The 25,713-nt window shown below is 41.1% G+C and overlaps 1 protein-coding gene across 1 annotated transcript in view; it reads right to left on the bottom strand.

Annotated features, from left to right (window-relative positions):
- The window catches only part of usp43a (ubiquitin specific peptidase 43a), a 484,729-nt gene that overhangs the window by 83,084 nt on the left and 375,932 nt on the right, over positions 1-25,713 (bottom strand). The window contains exon 7 of the mRNA XM_063074321.1: positions 3,742-3,874. Within this exon, the coding sequence (XP_062930391.1) occupies positions 3,742-3,874 (133 nt within the window). The remainder of the gene's footprint in view (positions 1-3,741; positions 3,875-25,713) is intronic.

Here is a 25,713-nt window from a genome sequence, read left to right on the forward strand (position 1 = left end):
AAAAAAGATGGTTCTCAAGTAACCTAATTATATCTTGAGCAGCCTTACAACATCACATTGCTGTGTTCTATCTTTTTGAAAGGAAAGGACATAACTTCTGAAATGATTTATTCAGGAACATGAAAACAGATCAATGTTTATGACAGGAAATGGGCCAGGACAACAGTAAAATGAAATGTATCACAACGATCCAAACAACACAACTAAATTGCAAGGTCTGTTCTGAAGACAAAGTTCAAATGCCTCTTCATTGGTCTTGGAACACACATACTGCTCAAAGCAGATATCGATCAACATCTTAACCAGAAGACACTCCTCCGCTCCCAGCACACTCCGTGTTCCCACGACTAAAACCCTTGCTGCAGACAAATACCATTTCTTTCTTATCATAGTTAGTAATAAAAAGGTACAGCAAAAGATTAATGGCATCATACGTTTCTCATGGAGCTAACACAGTGACAACAATGACAGAGAGGCCTGGTATAAATTCAGCACGTCGTCACTGGAAACACTTGTGAACATGGGAACAGCTTTGATTTTAAACTGCTTCCATTTTAAAACTGCTTTGTCCACTTTTAGTACAAGGTAGCAATTTACCAGACTGCTGAACAACTGACAGGTGACTTCAATATTCTGAATCACAATCTATACAAGTGCGGCATTCCAACTAAATATCACATTAAATTCTAAATTTATATTTATAGGATCATACAGCAATGAAAAAGGTCCTTTGGCCCACCTATTATCCACATATACTAACCCTACTTGACAGCATTTTCTTCACTTTCCTAGTTAGTGAAGATGAATACAAAATTATACAAGGCCTTGTACCACTAATGCATATTTTCTACCACTGATTTTCTCTCTACTAATATTAATTAATGAGAAGTAGTTGGCAATGTTGAGACAGCTACTGAATAAACAGTATGCTGTCCGCAAGATCCTGTGCTGGGCTCGACTTTGGGACCTTACAGCTACAGAACTTGCAGTCTCTCTGAAGTCTACACTCTGCGTGCATGATTGTCTCCAATCATTACATCAGATTCTTTAACACTAAACATTAAAAATGGATGGAATTACTGAAAAACGCTAGCACACAACAAATGGGAGGCAGTGTATCGTGTGCATGCACATCAAACACAGAAGAACTTGTTACAAAGTTTACCACACCTTGCCAAGCCTTGCTGGTCAATGAGAGGTTCAACACTAGGCAAAGCCATAAATGAGGCACCAGTTTAATGAAGGTACAACATATTGCTAAAATCATTAAAATAACATTCAACAGATAATTATACTGAAGCTCTGCAGTACTGATGTTACAGCTATAAATGGCAGCAGAGTGTCAGGAGGTAGCCCCATGAATAGCTTCATTTTCAAAGGCAGAGTTGAAGCATTTGCAGTCATCATCAACCACAAGTGCCATGAGTATGTTCTATCTGCACTCTCTATAGTTCTTACTATCTAACAAGTTTGGTATTCAGATAATTTGATTCACTGTGCATGATTATCAAGAAATGGCCAGGTCTACGGGGTATGACAATGGCCATGTGCCTGACTACAGCCTGTGTGTCATGTTGAAGAGATACTCGAGAACTAGCAGCACCTCCCAGTCCAACTACAAGACTAACATTACCTAAAAATATTAATTTGTTCAACTATATCCTGTCTAGAAAACACAGAACAAATCCCTCCCACCTGATCAGTTTACTCTTAATTATTATTAAAGTGCTGGAAGACATTGATTCATCATAACCTGCTTAATTTGGGTTCTGGAAGGATTACTCCCCTCCAGGCTTCATTAAGACCAAGCCTATGATTAAGGTGAATTCCAAAGATCCAACATAAATAAGTCTCAAAAGGACAGTGAGACAGCCTGTGACTTAGGTCAGTGGGGTAGAACAATCCACAGCCTTCAGTTATAACTCATTCAAATGTCTTAATCTCAGGACATCAATTGTTTCATCATAAATCTTCTTTTTGTTACGACTTTAGATCTCTGCATTGGGAACATTTGCTGATGAATGCACATTGCTTGGTTCCACTTGTAGTTCACAAAATAATAAATTAGTCTGCTATTAAAAATTGACACTATAGGTGACGGTTGCTTTTCAAGCCACATCCAATAAGCTGAGTCCAACAACCACAGACAACAGCTTCACCATTATTGAACCTCCTACCATCAATATCCTGGGAGTCATATTTGACTAGGAGCTTAACAGGATAAGCCAGAGACTGGAGCACTGTGGTGGATGACTTATTTCCTGATTTCCTAGTCTTTGCACCATCTTCAAGGCACACGTCAGAAGTAGGATGGATTTTCCACCTTCCTGGACAAGTTCAGCTCCAACTACTCATAAGAAGTTCATCACCGTTTTCCCACTGGATTGATAGCTATCCAACACCCCAAATTTCAATTCACCCTCCATCAGTAGTAAAGTAGAGCTTCAAGCTTCCTTGACTGCATCTACCAAATGCTATGACAACCATGACCTGGAAAACCAAGGGATATAAACAAATGGGAGCACTATCAACTGCAGATTTCCCCCTGATATTCCAGAAAAATACGGCGCCAACGAACAACATGACCAAGAGCAACAATCTTCAGATGAAACTACTTCTTTCACTTTGTTAACGTCTTCTCTTTCTTTCAAATGTGGTTCTAGGATCTACATTTTAATGATGTGCTTTCGGGCTGACTGACCAATCTGGTGCTCTGCTACCTCCAAGAGAGTGCTTTTATGCTCTGAGCGAACTACGTGGCCAAGAACCTGGAGACAGGGCCCAAGGCCACTAATGACTCCAGTTCCCGCCAATTAAAGCATCGAGGAAGTTTGATATCATCTTGGTGAGGGCAGAAGGTGATGATATGTTCAGCATCGTCTCCCAGTCTCTCGCTCACCGATGCTAAAGGAAAGTGTCTGTGTGTGACAGACACTCTTTCTCACTCCCTCTCCTCCTGAAGAAAGGCCCCTGCATTCAAATACTCCCTCTCCCTCAATGCTGTTGGAAGATGGTGCTAGATTTCTGTTTCTTGAGCAAGATTGTGACACAGTTTGTGGACTGGACTCTGTAGTACACATCATGATGTGTTTCTGGTTTCTCGTCACTTCTTTTGGTGCTACTGTGGGGGATTTTGATAAGCACAACTGGCAGATAGTTTACTGAGCTGAACTGAACATGCCAGGGCTCTTTTGATTTTGTGTTTTATATTCTGCTCACTTTTTGTTTGTTGCTGTTTGCACGGTTTACTTTTTTGTTTTACGCATGGGAGGGCGTTTGATGTTTTTCTTTGACAGGGTTCCATGGCTTCGTTTTGTGGCTGTGTGTGGGGAAGGTGAGTCTGAGGGTTGTATACTGCATACATACTTTGATAATAAATGTACTTTGATTCTTTGATATTATAAACCAAACCATCTTGAACACTGCTATTCTTTTATTGCTGGGCCATGATCATTTGAAATCTTTACCGAATTGCATTGTGAAAGTATCTTCAGTATTCCAGCAGTATATTTCCCGACTATGTGGAGGTACAGAGTGGTTCAATACTCTGTTATTGTACTAAGTACCAAAAGGAATAGACAATCCTAGCCTTGCCAACAATGCATTCAGAGAAAACAAATTCCAGTATTTGTCAACTTTGGAAAAGCTTCATCTGAGAATTTGAAGTGTTTTTAATACAGTACATTACATGATTAACTTCTGACTGAATTTAGCACAGCTGGCATAAATTTCAGGCATTACCTGACTGCTTGTTGGCTATTTCCTGCTGTGTTGCAGATGAGAAGAAGCACTTGTCCAGAAGCTCCATGTTGAACAAAATCTGTTAGATTTCCTTCAAAGTTATTGGAAGATGCACTTGAGTTCTGGTAGCGCCCTGTAGAGCAGGAAGATAATGTTATTAAGATTCTTCAACTGTAATAACAAATTTTAGTTCATTTTATTTCATGGTAGCAAAACAATGTTCTTGAAGAATCACAAATAAGCAAAAAGTTTGCAGAGGCAGGAAATCCAAGCAACACACACAAAATGCTGAAGGAACTCAGCAGGCCATTCCCATTCTGATATGTCCATCCATGGTCTCCTCTGCTGAAGCAATAAGGCCACACTCACGTTGGAGAAGCAACACCTTATATTCTGTCTGGGTAGTCTCCAAACTGATAGCATAAACATCGATGCCCCCCCCTTCTCTATTCTCCATTCCCATTTCCCACTCTCACCTTATCTCCTTGCCTGCCCACTTTTTCTTTCTTCCATGGCTTTCTGTCCTCCCCTATTAGATTCCCCCCTTCTCCAGCCCTGTATCTCTTTCACTAACCAACTTTCCAACTCTTTCCTTCACACCTCCTCCTGATTTCATCTATCACCTTATGTTTCTCCCTCCCCTCCCCCCACTCGTTTACTCTGACCCCTCATCTTTTTTCTCCAGTCCTGCTGAAGGGTCTCGGCCCAAAACGTCAACTGTACTCGTTCCCATAGATGCTGCCTGGCCTGCTGAGTTCCTCCAGCATTTTGTGTGTTACTTTTATTTCAAGCATCTGTAGATTTTCTCCTGTAGAAAAGACTCTTTTATCTTTATCATCCTGTGTCCTCTGAAAGGACTCTTTATCTTTATCATTCTGTGGTCATTCATTTCATTTTTGTGTAAGGAGGATTTTCTTGACATCATTTCTAAATGGCGTATCACCAGCTTGAACTTCCGTCTTTTTACCTGATTCCCATCATTAACTTGAAGTGAAATTTCATTTTTTTCCTATCTATTGTTGTATAATTTATTATTTATTTTTATTTATTGAGATACTGTGCAGAATAGGTCCTTCTGGCCATGTTGCCCAGCAATCCCTTGATTTTAATCCTAGCCTAATCATGATTCAATTAACAATGGCCAATTAACCTATCAACCGGTAGGTCTTTGAACTGTGGGAGGAAACTGGAGCACCTGGAGGAAACCCACACGGTCACAGGAGCTCCTTACAGGCAGCAGCAGGAATTAAACCTGGGTTGCCTGAACTGTAAAGGGCTGTGATAGCCATTATGCTAATGTGCTGCCCCAATATCTATATTAGATTATGAGAACACTCAGTCCTCTTTTATTGTCATTTAGAAATTTATACATGCATTAAGAAATGATACAATGTTCCTCCGGAGTGATATCACAGAAAAACAGGACAAACCAAAGACTAACACTGACAGAATCACATAATTATAACATATATTTACAGCAATGCAAAGCAATACCATAATTTGATGAAGAACAAACCATGGGCACGGTAAATAAAGTCTCAAAAGTCTCCGAGTCGATCGACTCCCGAGTCTCCTCCAGGCACCATCAACTTGCCGATGCCTTGGAAGCAGCCGACCACAGCCGACACTGAGTCCATCCGTCCGAAAACTTAGAGCTTCCGACCAGCCTCTCTGATACAGCCTCCGGAGCGCCATCGACCTCACCCCGGCCGCTGAAACACGCTAAGCCGAGGATTTCGGGGCCTTCTGCTCCCGAGATTCCGGTTACCACACAGTAGCAGCGGCAGCGAAGTGGGCATTTCAGAAGTTTTCCAGATGTTCCTCTGTACTCTCATGTCCATCTCCATCAAATCAGAATTGCACAGTCCCCTACTTGACAGATAACAGATACCACCACCGAAGTGGCCGTGTGCGCTGCCGTGACGCCACCATCTTCTCCTCCTCCCTATTATATATCTAATTAATAACCATACATACTGCTTTCTTGGTTTTATCTAGAGTGGTGCTGAATGATTCCAGATGTTCATGGACAATTCTGAATAATGCACTTGAAAAAGTTCAAAGTTCAACGTAAATTTATTATCAAAGTAGATATATGCCACCATACACAACCCTGAGATTTATTTTCTTGCAGAGTAATAGTCATAGCAGTATCACTGATAAAGACGCCCAACTTGAGAATTCAACCACAGTGCAGAAAACAACAAATGTGCAAATACAAAATGAAAGAAATAATTAATAAATGAACAATAACTATCGAGAATATAAGATGAAGAGTCCTTGAAAGTGAGTCCATTGGTTGTGGGAACATTTCAGTGATGGGACAAGTGAAGCTGAGTGAAGTTATCTGCTTTGGTTCAAGAGCCTGATGGTTAAGGGGTAATAACTATTCCTGAACCTGGTACTTTGAGTTCTGAGGCTCCTGTACCTTCTTCCTGATAGCAACAGCTAAATAGGAGCGTGGTAGTAGGGGTCACTGATGATGGACTCTGCTTTCCTGCACAGCATTTCATGTAGATGTGCTGAATGGAGGGGAGGGCTTTACCCATGGTGGATTAGGTCGTATCCACTACTTTTTTTTAGGATTTTCCATTCAAGGGAATTGGTGTTTCCATACCAGGCCGTGATGCAGCAAGTCAACATATACTCCACTACACATTCATAGACGTTTGTCAAAGTTTTAGATATCATGCAGAATCTCTGCAATCTCAAAAAGAAGTAGAGGAGCTGCCATGCTTTCTTCCTAATTGCATTCCGACATAATAACACTGAGGATTTTTAAATTGCTGACCCTCTCCATCTCTGATCCTTGATGAGGACTGGCTCATAAACTTCTGTTTTCCTTTTCCTGAAGTCAATAATCAGCCTCTTGGTCTTGCTGACATTGTGTAAGAGGTTGTTGTTATGGTACCACTCAGGCAGATTTTCAGTCTCCCTCCTATATACTGATTTGTCACCACCTTTGATTCGGCCTATGACAGTAGTGTCATCAGCAAACTTGAATATGGCATTGGAGTTGTGCTTTGCCACACATTCGTATGTGTAAAGCAGGTAGAGAAGGGGACTAAGCACACAGCCTTGTGGTACACCTGTGCTGATGGATTTCATGAAAGAGATGTTGTTGCCAATCTGAATTAGCTGGGGTCTGCAAGTGAGGAAATGCAGATCCAATTGCACAAGGAGGGTTTGAGGCCAAAGTCCTGGAGCTTATTGGTTAGGTTTGAGGAGAAGTAGTATTGAATGCTGAACTGTTGTCAAAAAAGAACATCCTTATACATGCATCTTTCTTGTCCAGATGTTCCAAGATCAAGTGAAGAGCCAATGAGGTGGAAAGGGAAGGATTAATAAATGAACATTTGTTAAAACCTGGCTAAATTTGAATGACTAATGGAGCTTTTTGATGAGTTAACAGAAAATATTGATTAAAATGGCATGGGTGATGATATGTGGATTTTCAAAAAGCATTTGAAAAAATATAGCAAACAGATTTTGATATACAAGTAGAAAACCTGCGGGATTAAAGAGAACCAATGGGATGGATGCAAAACCAGCTAAAGGATGGAAAGCAGAGGGTTGATTTTCCAGATAGGATGGATGCAAATTATGGTGTTCCTTTGTCAGCAGAAGTAGGATCATTACTCTATATGTTGTCTATATGGACTTCAGTAAGGCCTTTGACAAGGTTCCACACAGAAGGTTAGTTAGAAAGGTTCAATCGTTAGGCATTAATATCGAAGTAGTAAAATGGATTCAGCAGTGGCTGGATGGGAGACGCCAGACAGTAGTGGTGGATAACTGTGTGTCAGATTGGAGGACGGTGTGTAGCGGTGTGCCTCAGGGATCTGTACTGGGTCCAATGTTGTTTGTCATATATATTAATGATCTGGATGATGGGGTGGTAAATTGGATTAGTAAGTATGCAGATGATACTAAGATAGGTGGTGTTGTGGATAATGAAGTAGGTTTTCAAAGCTTGCAGACAGATTTAGGCCAGTTAGAAGAGTGGGCTGAAAGATGGCAGATGGAGTTTAATGCTGAAAAATGTGAGGTGCTACATTTTGGTAGGACTAATCAAAATAGGACATACATGGTAAATGGTAGGGCATTGAAGAATGCTGTAGAACAGAGGGATCTAGGAATAATGGTGCATAGTTCCCTGAAGGTGGAATCTCATGTGGATAGGGTGGTGAAGAAACATTTTGGTATGCTGGCCTTTATAACTCAGAGCATTGAGTATAGGGGTTGGGATGTAATGTTAAAATTGTACAAGGCATTGATAAGGCCAAATTTGGAGTATTGCGTACAGTTCTGGTCACCGAATTATAGGAAAGATGTCAATATAATTGAGAGAGTACAGAGGAGATTTACTAAAATGTTGCCTGGGTTTCAGCTCCTAAGTTACAGAGAAAGGTTGAACAAGTTAGGTCTTTATTCTTTGGAGCGTAGAAGGTTGAGGGGGGACTTGATAGAGGTTTTTAAAATTTTGAGGGGGATTGATAGAGTTGACGTGGATAGGCTTTTTCCATTGAGAATGGGGAAGATTCAAACAAGAGGACATGAATTGAGAGTTAAAGGGCAAAAGTTTAGGGGTAACATGAGGGGGAACTTCTTTACTCAGAGAGTGGCAGCTGTGTAGAACGAGCTTCCAGCAGAAGTGGTTGAGGCCGGTTCGATGTTGTCGATTAAAGTTAAATTGGATAGATATATGGACAGGAAAGGAACGGAGGGTTATGGGCTGAGTGCAGGTAGGTGGGACTAGGTGAGAGTAAGAGTTCGGCATGGACTAGAAGGGTCGAGATGGCCTGTTTCTGTGCTGTAATTGTTATATGGTTATTACTCCTTCTGATCATGTCCACACCTGGATTTGAACATGCAGGAAATCTCAAATTTGTAAGGAACAAACCCTAGGAAGATAAAGACAGATGCATGAGAGAAGAAATGCAATATAAAAGGTATATTTTAAAGGGAAACCTGAACCAGATACTGGAAAGGTTGAAAAGCCCAACAGAAAAAGCCTTTTCCTCACTGAGATGATTAATAGAATATAATAACAAGGAAGTTATAATAGACCTTTATGTGACATTAGTCAGGCTTCAGCAAAGTGATTTATAGCGATCGTCTAAATATCCTATCTCTTAACACACTTTAGTTTTAACATTATGTGATTGTTATGGGTTGTTCTACCACATGCACTTTGGGTATGAATCATCTCTATGACATGATTACTGAGTCAATGATACAACGTTCCTTTCAGTACACAGAGAGAGAACCTGCACCACTTGTTCCAGTGCACTCTCTATGGACACTCCTTGGATATGCTGGTCTTCACCCATACAGTATAATACTGGGGTTAAAGTCAGGTAAACATCCAACCTGTTTGTATCCTCTCTGCATCACCTTCCCCTGATTTTAATCCTCATCCTCCAAAGTCCAAGAAATAATCTCTGTACTTCAGAATCCACGGGGCACAAGTCCAAGGGCAAACACATGACAAAATTCTTGTTCCTGTCATATTCCAAAGGTTTATTGATTTCTCCCCATTGGATAATCATTCTTCCTTTTCTCTGCTGAAAGCAGGCGCCTCCATAACTCTTGCCATGACAACAGCCACCCAAGGGCATCTAACATACATCCATCTGCGCCTCTAACAATCTCCGTACTGGCTCAAATGTCTTCACTCATTCCGATGGGGGAGGGAAAGAAGCTGTTTCTGAAATGTTGAGTGTGTATCCTCAGGCTCCTGTACCTCCTCCTTGATGGTAGCAATGAGAAGAGGGTGCTTCCTGGGTAATATCCTTAATGATGGATGCTGCCTTTTTGAGGTATTGCCTTTTGTAGCTGTCCTCAATGCATTGCTCATAATGGAGCTGACTGAGTTTTCAATTTTCTACAGACCTTTTTCCCCGATCCTGTGCAGTGGACCCTCCATACCAAATGATGATGCAACCAATCGGAATGCTCCCAATGGTACATCTGTAGAAATTTGTGAGTGTCTTTGGTAACACACCAAATCTCCTCAAACTCCTAATGAAATATAGCTGCTCTTGTGACTTCTTTGTAATTGCATCAATATGTTCAGCCCAGGATAGATGCTCAGAGACGTTGGACACCCAGAAACTTGAAACCACTCACACTTTCCACTTCTGACCCCGCGATGAGAACTGGTATGTGTTTGCTTGACTTCCCCTTCCTGAAGACCACAATCAATTCCTTGATCTTACTGACGCTAAGTGCAAGGTTGTTGCTGTGACAGCCCACTGATCTATCTCGCGACTGTACACTTCCTTATCACCATCTGAAATTCTGCCAATAATAATTATGTCATCTGCGAATTTATAGAGAGCACTTGAGCTGTGCCTAGCCAGACATTCATGGGTGTAGAGAGAGTAGAGTAGTGGGCTAAGAATGCATCCTTGAGGTGTGCCAGCGTTGATCCAGATTACTGCGTATAGAAAAGGACTTGATATCCTCATGACTCAAAAACTCTTAAAATCAAAGACCAGACTATTGTAATTATTGTTATAACATTCCCTGTTGCAATGTAGAGATACACTTTAGCAAATCTGAGCAAATGCAAAATCTTGCATCTGGTGATGAAGTACTGTTCAAATTAATCACAAGGGAAAAATGTTAGCCCAGACACTATGGGAACTTAGTTGAGGATTACGTCACGTTATCTTTTATATCTGCATGAAATAACTAATGTCAGTTTAACATCTCAACCACATGATTGTTCCTCTCGCACTCAATGCTCATCACTGTATTTGAGTATTAGATAATGTGCTTGCTGATTTGGACTCACAACCCATCCTACTCAGTGTGGTACCATTGAGATAAGACAACAGCTTATTCATCAGGTTTCCATTACTCAGTTAAAAGAAAGTGTTTTGAGTTCTGGACTTCTATTCGTGAAGGCTTCTCAAATTGTCATTTGGCTGTTTTGCTTGTCAAACCTGAAGTTACTCACAATTAACCGGCACAGCATATTTTCATGACTGACAACACCACTTGTCAGAAACTGAGCAATCAATAAACTATCAATCCCATGCTCATACTTCTGAGTACAGTTTGAAGCTGAACCAAAGACAGAAACTTTAGAAATAGTATGGTCAAATACTACCCAAGTTTTGACTGGAACAATTCTCGCAGTTATCGTTCATTCTGAGAGCAAAAAGAATGTAACTTCTTTGTCTATTCACTGGGAACATTCAGATCATGTGTGTTTTAATGTAGTGAAAAGAGCATCAAAATATAAGGTAGCTAAAATGTACTTCATATGAAGCTGGGTGTTTTGAAGTAACAAAAAAGCAAGTGCTAAAAGGCTACTTGTGCAAATGGGTATTGCTTCATGGAGTGTGTAGGCCTATGTATGTGACCAAAATATTTCAGCAGACAATTGGCCAGTCTTCAAAACCCTTGGCACGCAGCCTTAGATTATATTCAACGATTGAACAGTATCACAGCATCCAGAACAACACATGCAAAATGCTGGAGGAATTTAGCAAGTCAGGCAGTATCTATGAAAGTGAATAACAGTCGACACGTCGGGCTGAGGGCCTTCTTCAGGTTTGGAAAGTAAGGGGGAAGACGTCAGAATAAAAAGATGGGGCAAGGGGAAGGGGATAGCTAGAAGGTGATAGGTGAACGCAGGTGGGTAGGAGAGATAAAGTATCCAGAAATGCACTCTACTACAGTTGGCATAATAGCCCATGGTGCTCTGACTTATTGTATTCTCAGAACGCAGCTTCAAACCACTGGAAAATATCACTTGAAAATTGATGACCTCACGTTTGTTTCTGACTTTACATTTTTATACACTGAAAATCAATGTCCTTATTTTTGATACTAAAAAAAATATTGTTGAGACAAGCAACATTTTAGCTTCAATCATTACCCCAGGCAACTTCAAGCAGTACCTTTTCTCACTCCTACAGTTTTCCTGTCTATGTATTATGAAAACCAAACATAAATGAGATCTCATTTCCAGTTGTTGACACTTTTAGATACAAAATAGAAAACATTTTCTTTTAATCAAAAAGCAAAAAAGTAATAGAATACAGTATATATTTGCTCCAAAAGTAATCAAAATTTAATGGTATTCAATGGAAATTTGTTAATAATCCATTTACTTAATGGTGTGTGCCAAATGTGCTATACAATAGCACTTCTCTGTGCTAACAGTCAATCTGCTTTCTACAAAATTCAACATAAAATAAATCGCATCAACCACCAAATAACAACACTGGTCCAGATTCTGCAGTGAAAATGAAAGATGGACAACTGATGATTGCCACCAATTTATGAAGTAACCGCTAGCAACTTCAAGATTTTCTTGCAGTAAATAAATATATAACTTTTACCTATGGCTGCATTTATTCAAAAATTCCTGCTGGTCAATGGCCAGACATGGTGTCAGAATAACGACTATCATCATTGATCTGGATGTCAGGATATGGAAAGTATGAATACTTGCTTACCAAATTATCTTTCCTGAAGAAAAGTCTAGATTTTGACACATCCAACTTTGGAAATTGTCACAGGAGGTTACGCTTGGATTCAAACTTCCAATTACAGTTTGTGCATATGCAGCTAGGCCAGTAATAGGGGTAAAATAATAAACTTTTATTTTTTGATTTGGGAACAGATAGATAAATCTTACTTTCAACTGACTTGCACCAGCAGAGGTCAAGCAAATCTATGTTAAATAAGATCAAAATCATTCAGTATTTGAATATCTGTACAACAGAACACTGCACAGTTCCTACAGTTGTTGAGATTGACTTTGCATAATTGTGCAAAATGGATGAGTCAATTGGTAGCACATTTTATTGATATTCCCATTGCTGATTTGTCAACTAGTTAATTTTATCATGATTCCAGGAAAGCACACATCCAAATCCTGCCATGATGTTAATAGTTATTCTCCTTACCTCTGGAATTCAGGTCTTCTATCCTTGTTTGGACCCATGTAATCCTGGTACAACTCAGACTAAGCACATTTTTTTTGGTGTGTGCCTACGTGCGTACGAGTCTGTGCGTGCGTCTGGGTCTGTGATGATGCCTTTTTCGTGGCTTTTTACAAGGCGCGGAGCGAGAGAGAGAGACTGTGTGGCGCGCCATTCCTCACACAGACATTTTCACAGTATTTTCCCTTTATTTTACGAGGCCGAATTGCGATCTTAACACTCAACCCGGCATAGATGGGAAAGTGTGCGCGGGGGCGGACCCGACTAGTTTTGAACCAGGGAACCTCCACTCTCGGGTCTGGCGCCGATGTCGTTGTGCCACCAGCCGGCCCAACTGAGCACATTATTAATGAACTCTTGATCATACAGCTGAGATCACCTCTGACCACTTTCTGTTTATTCATTGTTTTGGGAAACTTGTTACATTATCAGTCAATGCTTATATTTAACTCGCTAGATCCCATCACTATCTTTGCTCCTGTTTGTCTTCCTTCTGTATTGTCCTCCCTCCGAGTCTATCTTTTGCTTTTCCTCTTACCACTGTCCATATTTGTTTGACTGGGAGCATTTCGGATGAATCATATATGAGCAACGGCAAATTGGTAGCTCATTCACGACCATGCCTGACAATTATTCCGCTGCCATCAATAAAATAACAAAAATTAGCTGGCATCGTCTACAGAGTAACAAGTGACATGACATGTTCCTAGTTTAGTGATTGGTGATTGAGAAATAAATGTTTGCCAGGACCCTGAGGGAATTCTAAGGTTTGCTTTATTTCAGGAGATGTTCTATGCTCTTGTTGAAAGATTGGCAGAATTTTGAAATGACACAAGACAATTGACCATCTGTAGTAGAGATCAGGTTACACTGCAATCTGCACAAGAAATATGTTTTCTTTCATTAGTTAGTAAATAATTTACTTTTAAAGTTATCAAAAGTGTGTTATGAAGCTTCATTCAAGCTAAAAGTAACGTGAGTGTTTAGTTATGCAGAGTTTTGATATTTTAGCTTATTTATTATCCAAGTATATATTCAGCTCAGGGAGAGTCATCCCATCCATGTTTGTCTGCAAATATATTTAATTAGGACCAGGTCATTTGAATAATCCATCCGCATTACAAAATGCTAATGAAGGGAAATTTACCTTTCAGTAGCAAACAAGTTTGATTGCAACAACTAGAGAGAAAGTAAGTAAGGATGTAAAGATATTTGAAAAGCTTTGTTTAAAACTCAGTGAAAATCTCTAAACAATAGAACCCAAGAAAAGTTGGTGGGAATGTGGGGGAGATTAAAATGAGAGGAGTGGACAATGGGCCAAAGAGCCTGTTTCTGTGATCCCTGACTCTACACTCAGTAGCACTTAGTTTGGTACGGGAGGTACCTAAAAAAGTGGCCACTGAGTATATTTCTATTCTGTATGTTTGTGGCATTTTGCTGCTGTATCCCATTCACTTCATGGATGGATGTGTTGTGCATACCATTGTTGTAACACGTGCTTATTTGAGTTACTATCGCATTCCTCTTAGCTTCAACCAATCTGGCCATTCTCCTCTGAACTCTCTCAATAACACATTTTTGCCCAAAAAACTGCTACTCACTTCATGTTTTTTTACACCATTCTCTGTAAACTCTATGGACTGTTTTCCATCAAAATCTCAGCAGATTAGCAGTCTCTGAGGTACTCAAACCACTGTGCCTGGCACCAACAATCATTCCAAGGTCAAAGATCACATTTCACTTATACCAGGACAGGCTTTGGTAAGACTTGGTAACCTGAGGTTCCCAAGCCTTCCAATCCTCAACACCATTTACGTAGACGAGAGCATGTACATCACTCCTTTTCTTGAAGTCAACACTTTTTGTTTTGTTTTGTTCTTTAGTTTTGTTGACAATGAGGGAAACTTGTCGTGGCATTATGTCAGTAAGCTCTCTCTCTCCGTCCTGTACTCGAACTCATTGTTACTTGAGATTCAGCTTATTACTGTGGCACAGCAGATTCTGGCCAAACAGTCATGAGTGTACAGGGAGTTGAGTAGGGGCTGAGGATGCAGCCTTGTGGAGCACCAATGTAATCATGGGAGAGGTAGTGCCATCTGTCCTTACTGATTGCAGTCTTTTGATCAGTCAGTCAATGATCCATTTGTGAAGGGAAGCATTAATTCCCAGGGTCTGGACTTTGGCAATAAGTTTGTTTCGAATGATAATACTGAAAGTACAAACGTTTGTAGAACTGTACTCAATAAACAAAAGTCTGATGTAAGATGCACTTACAGTCTAGATGCTCCAGAGAGGAGTAAAGGGCCAAGGAGATGACATATGCCGTAGACCATGTTTTGGTGGTGGGCAGACTGCAGTGAGTCAAGGTTGCCTTGAAAGCTGGAGTTGATGTGTGCCATGACCAGCCTCTTGAAGCACTTCACTGTGGTAGATGTTAGAGCCACAGGGCAGTAGACATTAAGGCACATTACCATGTTTTTCTCAAGTACTGGGATAATAGTGGTCTTCTTAAAGCAGGAGGAACCATGGACTGAAGCAGGAAGAAGTTAAAAATGTCTGCAAATACCCCTGCCAGCTGATCCTTAAAAGATCTAACGATATGATCTAGGCTTGGTGCTTACTGCAGGTACACCCTCCAGAAGACTGATCTTACTACTGTGACGGTGACTGTAGATTCAGGTGCACTGCAGACTGGTAGTGTGGGTGTTGACATAGCCATTCCCTAAACTCATCAGGATGGGATGTGCTGTTGTCAGCAATGCTGCCCATCTTTGGTTTGTAACCCGTTTTACCGTGTAAGTCCTGCCACCGCTGATTGCTGGACTGAGACTTGTACCTCTTAGCATCTCTTATAGTTTTATAGTACATATCTTGATTTCTAATAAAGGTCACCTAATCTGAATGCTACAGACTTCAGCAGAGAATGGACCTCCCGGTTCATCCATGCTTTCTGGTTTAGAAACACCAGTATAGTCCTCTTTGGTACAGGGTCCTCTGTGAAAATTCATGAACCAGAATGATTGAAATGCAAGATGTGTTATGTTTTTATTTGTCCTTATCTGATTAAATAAAAGGCTTCCGGACCATTTAGCACATTTTATTTATGGTTCAAGCACATGTAAAAGATATTGTGTGCAGGTTTTGAAGTCTTTGCACCCATTTCCTGTTGATTTCCTACTCATTGAGAAACTGCACTGGACACTTCCTGCTGTAATTTGACCACCCCGTATCACCTCCCTTCCCGTCTCAACTGGGCTCTTAAAAGGGCCGACGGAAAAACCAGGAAACCTAACAATGAGGGTTAGCCTGTCGCTAATGCCTGTCTTCTCTATATTTCCAAGGTTTCTGGAAGGATTGCCAGGATTCTGGAAAAACACCATCCACAAACCCATAAGGTAGCTCAAATTACAGCTTATGCAGGTCAAAGATGAGAAGGATTCCCTGTGAATATGGAGCCAGATGGGACGCATAATGGAAACCTACATCAAGGAACACAGGAGGTGTATCTGTTGTTATCCAGAGAAATCGGTAGTAGCAGAACATTGCACTTGCAATGGCCGCAGGATTGACTTTGATGGCACAAAACTACTATGCTGCATCAATGGCTTTTGGGACCACCTGGTAAATAAAACTAAAGGAAAAGAATTTTAACAAGGACAAAGGTCTCTCTAAGTAAGAAATACAAGGTGGAATAGCGGAAACCTAATTGGATGAGGACTAGCCAATCAGGAGGGACGGATGACTGGGGTATAAATACCACTGGATTAGACATGAAGAAGGCAGAGTCTGTCATGAAAAAGTTGGTTAAAATCGATACCTATGCACAGCTGGAAGTCTAAGAAGAATTTATTTGTTACATAGACTGGGAAAGCACTAGATCCTTTTTCAAAACATTAAATTAATTCAAATGAAAACAAACCCCCATGCAGTGGGTTCCCTGTCACCACGTCACTGATGTAGTCCAAGGGAAGGGCAAGCACCAATACAGCTTGTCACCAGTGTCGGCACAGAGGCTGCCAGAGTGAAGTTGTAAACAACTGGCTCCGGATTTCTTCCTCAGGATTTACTCCCGAAGCCTTTCCCATGGGTGGGTATGGCCACAAAGGCAACAAAGGTTTAAAATCAGAGTTTAATTTCTCCTAGGCGGGATGCCGTCCAAGGCTGATGAGCCCCACCTGCCCAAAGCAACTGGTTTTGAGGCGCCAGAAGCCCGCCTTTGCCCCTTCTCTTGTCAGTAGAAACTGTTCCACTGGGCCAACTAGCTAAGCCACACGTGAAGGCTAAGAGTTGGGCTTGGTTGTCAGAGGCTGTTATATTAGATATACACACAAGATTGCTCAAATAGTATTGAAATATTCAATACACAATAGTAGACTGAACCAATTCTATCATGAGTACAATACCCAGACCCACCCCCTGCCCACTATGAGGACAAGAGGTGATGCCTCAAGAAGGCGACATCCATCATCAATGACCCTCACCATCCAGGGTTGGCCCACTTCATGTTATTACCATCGAGGAGAAGCCACAGGAGCCTGCAGACCAATACTGAGCATTTTAAGAAAAGTTTCTTCCCCTTTGTCCTCAGATTTCTGAATGGTCCACGAGTCCATGAACATGACCTAATTTTTTGTGTTTTACTCTATTTTCGTAATTTATAGTAATATTTTTGCCTGACACTATACAACTGCCACAAAACAACAAATTTAACAATTATATGTCAACAATAATAAACCTGCTTCTGATTTCTTCAGGAACTTTCCACTTCCTGCAGCCTTTCTCCACACATCCCTTTACTCAGTTCAACGACTGCTATCGAGGGATTGCTTGATCAATGTGCAGACATGACCTCAGGCACTGGCTGCCCTCTGAGAACAGGTAAATCAAGTTCAAATGTTTCTTGAAGGGATAAACTTGAATAATCTTTTCTGAAAGGGAGAATTTCTCAATTTTGTAATAATTTCGCTAATCCTCAACTTTGTATTGGCCAATGTAGAAATACCCATTTAACACACCGAAAATAGAAAAAAAATCCAATTTTTAGGCAAGAGATTCCAATATTACAGCTTTAAATTTATAGTCTACTCACAATATAACTGCCATTTCCCCCTTACACTACCCTCTTTGCCATTTTCACTCTACTCAAGGTACATAGAAACATAGAAAACCTACAGCACAATACAGGCCCTTCGGCCCACAAAGCTGTGCCGAACCAGTCCTTACCTTAGAAATTACCTAGGGTTACCCATAGCCCTCTATTTTTCTAAGCTCCATGTACCTGTCCAGGAGTCTCTTAAAAGAACCTAACGTATCTGCCTCCACCACCGTCGCCAGCAACCCATTCCACGCACTCACCACTCTCTGCGTAAAAAACTTACCCCTGACATCACCTCTGTACGTACTTCCAGGCACCTTAAAACTGTGCCCTCTTGTGCTAGCTATTTCAGCCCTGGGAAAAAGCCTCTGACTATTCACATGATCAATGCCTCTCATCATCTTGTACACCTCTATCAGGTCACCTCTTATCCTCCATCACTCCAAGGAAAAAAGGCCATGTTCATTCAAACTATTCTCATAAGGCATGCTCCCCAATCCAGGCAACATCTTTGTAAATCTCCTCTGCACCCTTTCTATGGTTTCCACATCCTTCCTGTAGTGAGGCGACCAGAACTGAGCACAGTACTCCCAAGTGGGGTCTGACCAGGGTCCTATATAGCTGCAACATTACCTCTCGGCTCTTAAACTCAATCCCACGATTGATGAAGGCCAATGCACCGTGTGCCTTCTTAACCACAGAGTCAACCTGCGCAGCAGCTTTGAGTGTCCTATAAAATCAGACACCAAGATCCCTCTGATCCTCTACACTGCCAAGAGTCTTAAAATTAATACTATATTCTGCCATCATATTTGACCTACTAAAATGAACTGCCTCACACTTATCTAGGTTAAACTCCATCTGCCACTTCTCAGCCCAGTTTTGCATCCTATCAATGCCCCACTGTAACCTCTGACAGCCTTCCACACTATCCACAACACCCCCAAACTTTGTGTCATCAGCAAATTTACTAACCCATCCCTCCACTTCCTCATCCAGGTCATTTATAAAAATCACAAAGAGTAGGGGTCCCAGAACAGAACCCTGAGGCACACCACTGGTCACCGGCCTCCATGCAGAATATGACCCGTCTACAACCACTCTTTGCCTTCTGTGGGCAAACCAGTTCTGTATCCACAAAGCAATGTCTCCTTGGATCCCACGCCTCCTTACTTTCTCAATAAGCCTTGCATGGGGTACCTTATCAAATGCCTTGCTGAAATCCATATACACTACATCTACTGCTCTACCTTTATCAATGCATTTAGTCACATCCTCAAAAGATTCAATCAGGCTCGTAAGGCATGACCTGCCTTTGACAAACCCATGCTGACTATTCCTAATCATAGTATGTTGTTCCTATCTAACTTAATTCCCCTCTCATTCATTCATTTAGAAGCCTATGTGCTGCTCGAGTTATGTCTAATGTGAGGAGACGTCACCACTTCACACCTGACAGTCCAGGTGCAAGAGAATGCTTCCATTTGTGGAGTCTTGGGCACAAACTGCAAATAAATATTAAGTTGTCTTTACCTTGCACGACTGATAGTTTGTTACTTGGAGCTTGAAACAACCTTGAGAATTTTAACCTGTGGACTGCTACTGTAAAGTAAAATTAATTCAGTAAATAAATAATGTATGTCTGCAGAAATATGCCCTGAATACACTGATGCACACAAAAGTCTGGGATTACAATTACATAATGAGCCACATTTGACTAAATTCAGATTCATCAAGATGACACTGGTGAACCACAGCAACGTTCTGCGGGCTACGTACAATACTTCTAAATTCACCTCAGCAGAATTACTCTCACTGCAATCTGCAGCATATAATTTCCCTTTAAGCAATGTACTTTTAAGTCAACTTAATGATCTACAGATTTCTGAAAGACTTGGTGGACTAAGCAGGTACAGCACCTGTAAGTGGACAAAGGTTCATCGCCATGGCCAGAAGTGAGGCGGGGGCGGTGGTGAACAGCCAGGCTGTTCCACAGAAGGATGAGGCCCCCTCTACTCAGAATCCTGCTGGCAAATATGCAGTCACTGGAAAACAAATCTGAGGACCTGAGGACAAGATTGCTGTATCGGAGGGAAATGAAAAATTATTGTGTTCCATGTATGAGCGAAATATAGCTTTCCACCAGCACGCCAGATACAGCGATCACACCCAAAGGCTTCTTAATTTACAGAATGGACCAAACTGCTGATTTAGGAAAGGCAAAAGGAGGAGGTGTGTGTTTCATGATAAACTCTCTCAGTGGTGTTCCAATGTGGTTTTTTTGTTGAACCCATATTCCCCTGACCTTGAACATCCAATGCCATCCATTCTACTTACTTAGGGAGTTCTCCTCCATAATCCTGACTGCAGTTTACATACTTCTTGCGGCCGACTATAATGACCACTTGAGAAATTGCATGATGTCATCTCCAGACAAGAAACAGTCCATCCCAACACATTTCGAATCACAGTTGGGTATTTCAACCAAGCCTGCTTGAAGAAAACCCTGCCCAGTTACCAACAACATATAACCTGCAGCACCAGGAGTCCCAACACACTAGACCACTGTTAGACTAAGATAAGGAATGCCTACCGTTCTGTGCCCAGACCACATTTCGGGAAATCTGATCACTTGGCTGTCCTTCTCCAACCTGCATGCAGGCAGAATCTAAAGAGCAAAGCTACAGAGATTAGGAAAACGAAGAGGTGGTCGCTGGAGGCAAAGGATTAGATATTGGATTGCTTCGAGTCGGTGGACTGGGCAGTGTTAAAGGACTCATCAGTGGATCTGAATGAATACAGTATGGTCCCCACAAAATCCCCCAGATCTGTAAGAACCACAAGATCCGCAATCTGCTGACGCCCAGATCAGAGGTATTCAAGTCTGGTGATGAAGAAAGTTACAAGAGGTCCAGGTACGATCTCTGGAAAGCTATCCCACAGGAGAAGTGGCAATTCTGGACTAAACTTGAATTAACAAAGAATACTCAACAGTTGTGGCAAGGCTTGAATATCACCTCTTATAATGTTAAATCAAGTGACATAGGCGACAAACAGGGCTTTGCATATAGATGAGCTCATTGCTTTGGATGCCCGCTTTGACTGTCAAAATATGGAGGAACCATCATGAACTCCCATAGCCCCTGATGATCCTGTGATTTCAGTCTTTGAGGCTGAATAGCCTTCTGGAGGGGGAACCCATGAAAAGCATCCAGCCCAGATGGAGTACCTGGCCATGTACTAAAAAACTGAGCTTTTCAACTGACTGGAGTATTCACTGAGATTTTTAACCACTTGCTTCAGCAGTCTGAGGTACCCACCTGCTTCAAACAGACTTCAATTATACCGGTGCCTAAGAAGAATGTAATAACCTGGCTCAATGACTATCATCCAGTAGCATTTACATCCACAGTGATAAAGTGTTTTCAGAGGTTGGTAATGAAGTGTTTTGAGAGGTTGGTGATGAAACATATCAACTCCTGCCTGAGAAGTGATATGGATCCACTCCAATTTGCTTACCGGAGCAACACATCCATTTCATTGGCTCTTCACTCAACCCTGAAACATTTGGACAGCAAAGATGTATATTACAGTGCCTATAAAAAGTATTCGCCCCCATCCCCCTTCAACATTTCCAAGTTTTATTGTTTTACTTCATTGAATCACAGTGGATTTAATTTGGCTTTTTTTGGACACTGTTCAACAGAAAAAGACTCTTTCATGTCAAAGTGAAAACAGATCTCTACAAGGTGATCTAAATTAATTATAAATATAAAACACAAAATTACTGATTGCATAAGTATTCACCCACTTTAATATGACACACCAAATCATCACTGGTGCAGCCAATTGGTTTTAGAAGTCACATCATTAGTTAAAGGAAATCACTAGTGTACCGTGTTTCAACTGATTGTAGTAAAAATACACCTGTATCTGCAAGGTCCAACTGCTGGTGAGTCAGTATCCTGGCAAAAACTGCACAATGAAGATAAAAGAACAGTCCAAACAACTCTGCAAAAAGGTTATTGAAAAGCACAAGTCAGGAGAATTTCCAAGTCACTGAATATCCCCTGGAGTATAGTTAAGTCAATCATCAAGAGGTGGAAAGAAAATGGCACAGCTGTAAATCTGCCTCGAACAGGATGTTTTCAAATACGGTGTGATCATGCAAGAAGGGAACTAGTGAGGGAGGCCTATGACAAAACTGGAGGGGTTATAAGCTTCAGTGGCTGAGATGGGAGAGACTGCACATACAACTGTTGCCCGGGTGCTTCACCAGTCGCAGCTTTATGTAAGAGTGCCAAAGAGAAAGCCACTATTGAAAAAAAACTCACATGTAATCTTGGCTAAAGCTTGCCAGAAGGCATAAGGGGTCTCTGAAGTCAGCTGGAATAATGTTCTACAGTCTGATGAAACCAAAATTGAGCTTTTTGGCCATCAGACTAGATGCTTTGATTGGCATAAACCAAACACCACACATCATCAAAAACATACCATTCCTACCATGAAGCATGGTGGTGGCTACATCATGCTGTGGTGTTGTTTCACTGCAGAAGGTAGAGGGTAAAATGAATGCAGCAAAATACAGGGAAATCCTGGAGGGAAACCTGATGCAGTCCGCAAGAGAACTGTGACTTGAAAGAAGATAATGAGCCAAAGCTACACAGGAATGGCTTAAAAACAACAAAGTTAATGTTCTGGAGTGGACAAGCCAGAATCCAGACTTCAATCCAATTGAGAATTTGTGGCTGGACTTGAAAAGAGTTCTTCACTCATGATCCACATGCCATCTGACAGAGCTTGAGTAGTTTTGTAAAGAAGAATGGGGACAAACTGCAGTGTCCAGATATGCAGACCTATCCACACAGACTCAAGGTTGTAATTGCTGCCAAAGATGCATCTACTAAATACTGACTTGAAGAAGGCGAGTAATTATGCAATCAATTGTTTTGCGTTTAACAATTGAAACAAATTTACACCAAATTGTAGAAATTTGTTTTCACTTTTATATAAAAGAGTCTTTTTCAGTTATCAGTGTCAAAATAAAAGCCAAATTAAATCCACTGTGATTCAATGTTGTAAAACAATAAAACATGAAAACTTCCGGAGGGGGGGATGTGAGTACTTTTTATAGGCACTGTATCAGCATGGTCTTTATCGATTACAGCTTGGCACTCAATACTATCTTCCCCTCAAAACTAATTAATAAGTTTCAAGACCTTGGCCTCAATACTTAGTTGGGCAATTGGATCCTTGATTTCCTCACTTGCAGACCCCAGTTAGTTAGTTTGGATTGGCAACAATATCTCCTCCACAATCTCCATCAGCACAGGTACACCACAAGGCTGTGGGGTTAGCCATCTGCTCTACTCCGTTACACTTATGACTGTGTGCTAAACACAGCACCAATGCCATATTTAAGTTTGCTCATGACACCATTTTTGTTGGCCGAATCAAGTGTGGTGACGAATCAGCATATAAGAGGGAGATTTATAATCTGGCTGAGTGGTGCCTTAACAACAACCTCTCTCTCAATATCAACATGACCAAAGAGCTGATTATTGACTTCAGGAGGAGGAAAGCAGAAGTCCATGAGCCAGGCCTCATCGAAGGATCAGCAACTTTAAATTCCTCGTTTTACTATTTTTGTAGTAATCTGTCCTGGGCCTAGCACATGAGTACAATTACTAAGAAGGCACAGTGGTGTCTCTACTTCCTGAGGAGTTTGCAAAGATTCTGCAAAACATCAAAAACTTTTACAATTTCCTAAAGATGTGCAGTGGGGAGTATATTGCCTGGCTACATCACAACCTGGTGTGGAAACAATAAAGCCCTTGAACAGAAACTCCTACAAAATATTTTTACCTTAGTTAGACTCCACTTAGAGTACTGGGTTCACTTCTGGTCACCTCACTACAGGAAGGATATGGATACAATACAAACAGAGTGCAGAGAGGATTTACAAGGATGTTGCCTGGATTGGAGAGTGCGCTTATGAGAACAGGTTGAGTGAATTTGGCCTTTTCTCCTTGGAGCAACGGAGGATGAGAGGTGACCTGATAGAGATGTACAAGATGATGTGAGGCATTGATCATGTGGATAGCCAGAGGCTTCTTCCCAGGGCTGAAATGGCTAACACAAGGGGGCATAGTTTTAAGGTGCTTCGAAGTGGTACAAGGGTATGTCAGAGGTAAGTTTTTCCATACAGAGAGTAGTGAGTGTGTGGAATGCAGTGGTAGACATAGATACAATAGGATCTTTTAAGAGACTCTTAGATAGCTACAGAGAGCTTAGAAAAATAGAGGGCGATGCGGTAGGCGAATTCTAGGCAGTTTCTAGAGTAGGTTAGATGGTTGGCACAATATTGTGGGCTGTAGATTTCTGTTTCTATATAAATTGTAGTGGATATGGACCAGTACATTACAGGTAATGCCCTCCCCACCATTGAGCACACCTACATGAAGCGTTGTCACATGAAAGCAGCATTCGTTATCAGGGACCCCCACCACCACCCAGGTCATGTTCTCATGGACCTCCAGTTTACTCCTCCTGAAATTAACAATCAGCTCCTTGGCCCTGCTCTCTTGAAGTAAGAAGTGTGATGGCTGGTGCTGGATTTTCCTTCAATCTGAACATGTTAAGATTTATATCAGGTTAAAATAAATTCAGTTGTTTGTTTAAAACAAATACTAGATGGATATTCAATCCTGACATTTTAATTATCAATCTAGGAATGCAGATGTTTTGCTTTTTTAAAGAAACTGCCACCAACACCTTTGTGAGGTTTTTCTCTTGGATACTAATTCCCTCCTCGATAATGAGATGCCATCCTTCATTTATAATTCTTCCAGTGACGTGGTTTACTGTCTGCTTTAATACACGCTTCACATTAGACTGGTGACTTAAACAAAATATTATCTTCTGCCAACAACCCCATCAGCGTTCCTACAGCTTTTAAAGATTTCTTCATTTTTCTCCCTTTTTTTATTAGGCAGTTGTCTGATCTGTTCCTCATGTGACTATTATTCTTTTGTTTCGTTAACTGCAGGAGTTCCTCAGGACAGAATTTCAAGCCTAAACACTTCATTAGTTTCTTCCTTCCACTATTAGGCTAAGCTTAAGTTTAGGAGAATTTAAGGTCAGTTCGGCAAAATATTCCATTCCTCTGCTGTACCATGTTCTAAGCAGAGGTGTTCACAGATTATTCCACTGTGTTCAGGTCCATGTAAAGGTGCTTGTTCAGGTGCTTGTAAAATGAAACAGTCCAAATCTACATGCAGCAAGCCCCAGACAACATTCGGGCATGGCTAGTAAGTGAAAACTGGGAGGTGCCAGGCAATTAAGTTCTTGATGAAACGGATCAATATTTATGGATATTGATGGTCTGCACGGACATGATGTCTCAAAACTCTGTCCCAGAATTGTATGAATGAAAACTACAGAACTCTTGATATTCAATAGGAATACCTTCAAGACCTTCATAAATGATATGAAAGATTAAATGGACCAACTGATTAAGTACAGTGGCACATTGCATATCAGAGGTTAGGAATCTTGGAGTAACTCTACAAACAAGCGAAAATCTGCAGATGCTGGAAATCTGAGCAACACACACAAAATGCTGGAGGAGCTCAGCATTTTGTGTGTGTTGCTTGGAATCACTCTCTTATTTTTCAACACCTTTCCAACACATAAAAAGAGCCCAAATTTGTACTGTGATGGAATACTGTTTAATTTTCTGGGTGATTGCAACTCAGCTCAAGAACCACACAGCCATCTAAGTCATCACAATCTGTTTGATTTACGTATCACTCATTTCCTTCCACCCTCTAAATACTCGTTCCTTCTACCACCGACACACTGCTGTCGTATGCTTAGAGCACTTTCCAAGGCCATGACTTCTACCACTAA

The sequence above is a fragment of the Mobula hypostoma genome, chromosome 22 (genome assembly GCF_963921235.1).
Source record: "Mobula hypostoma chromosome 22, sMobHyp1.1, whole genome shotgun sequence".
NCBI lineage: Eukaryota > Metazoa > Chordata > Chondrichthyes > Myliobatiformes > Myliobatidae > Mobula > Mobula hypostoma.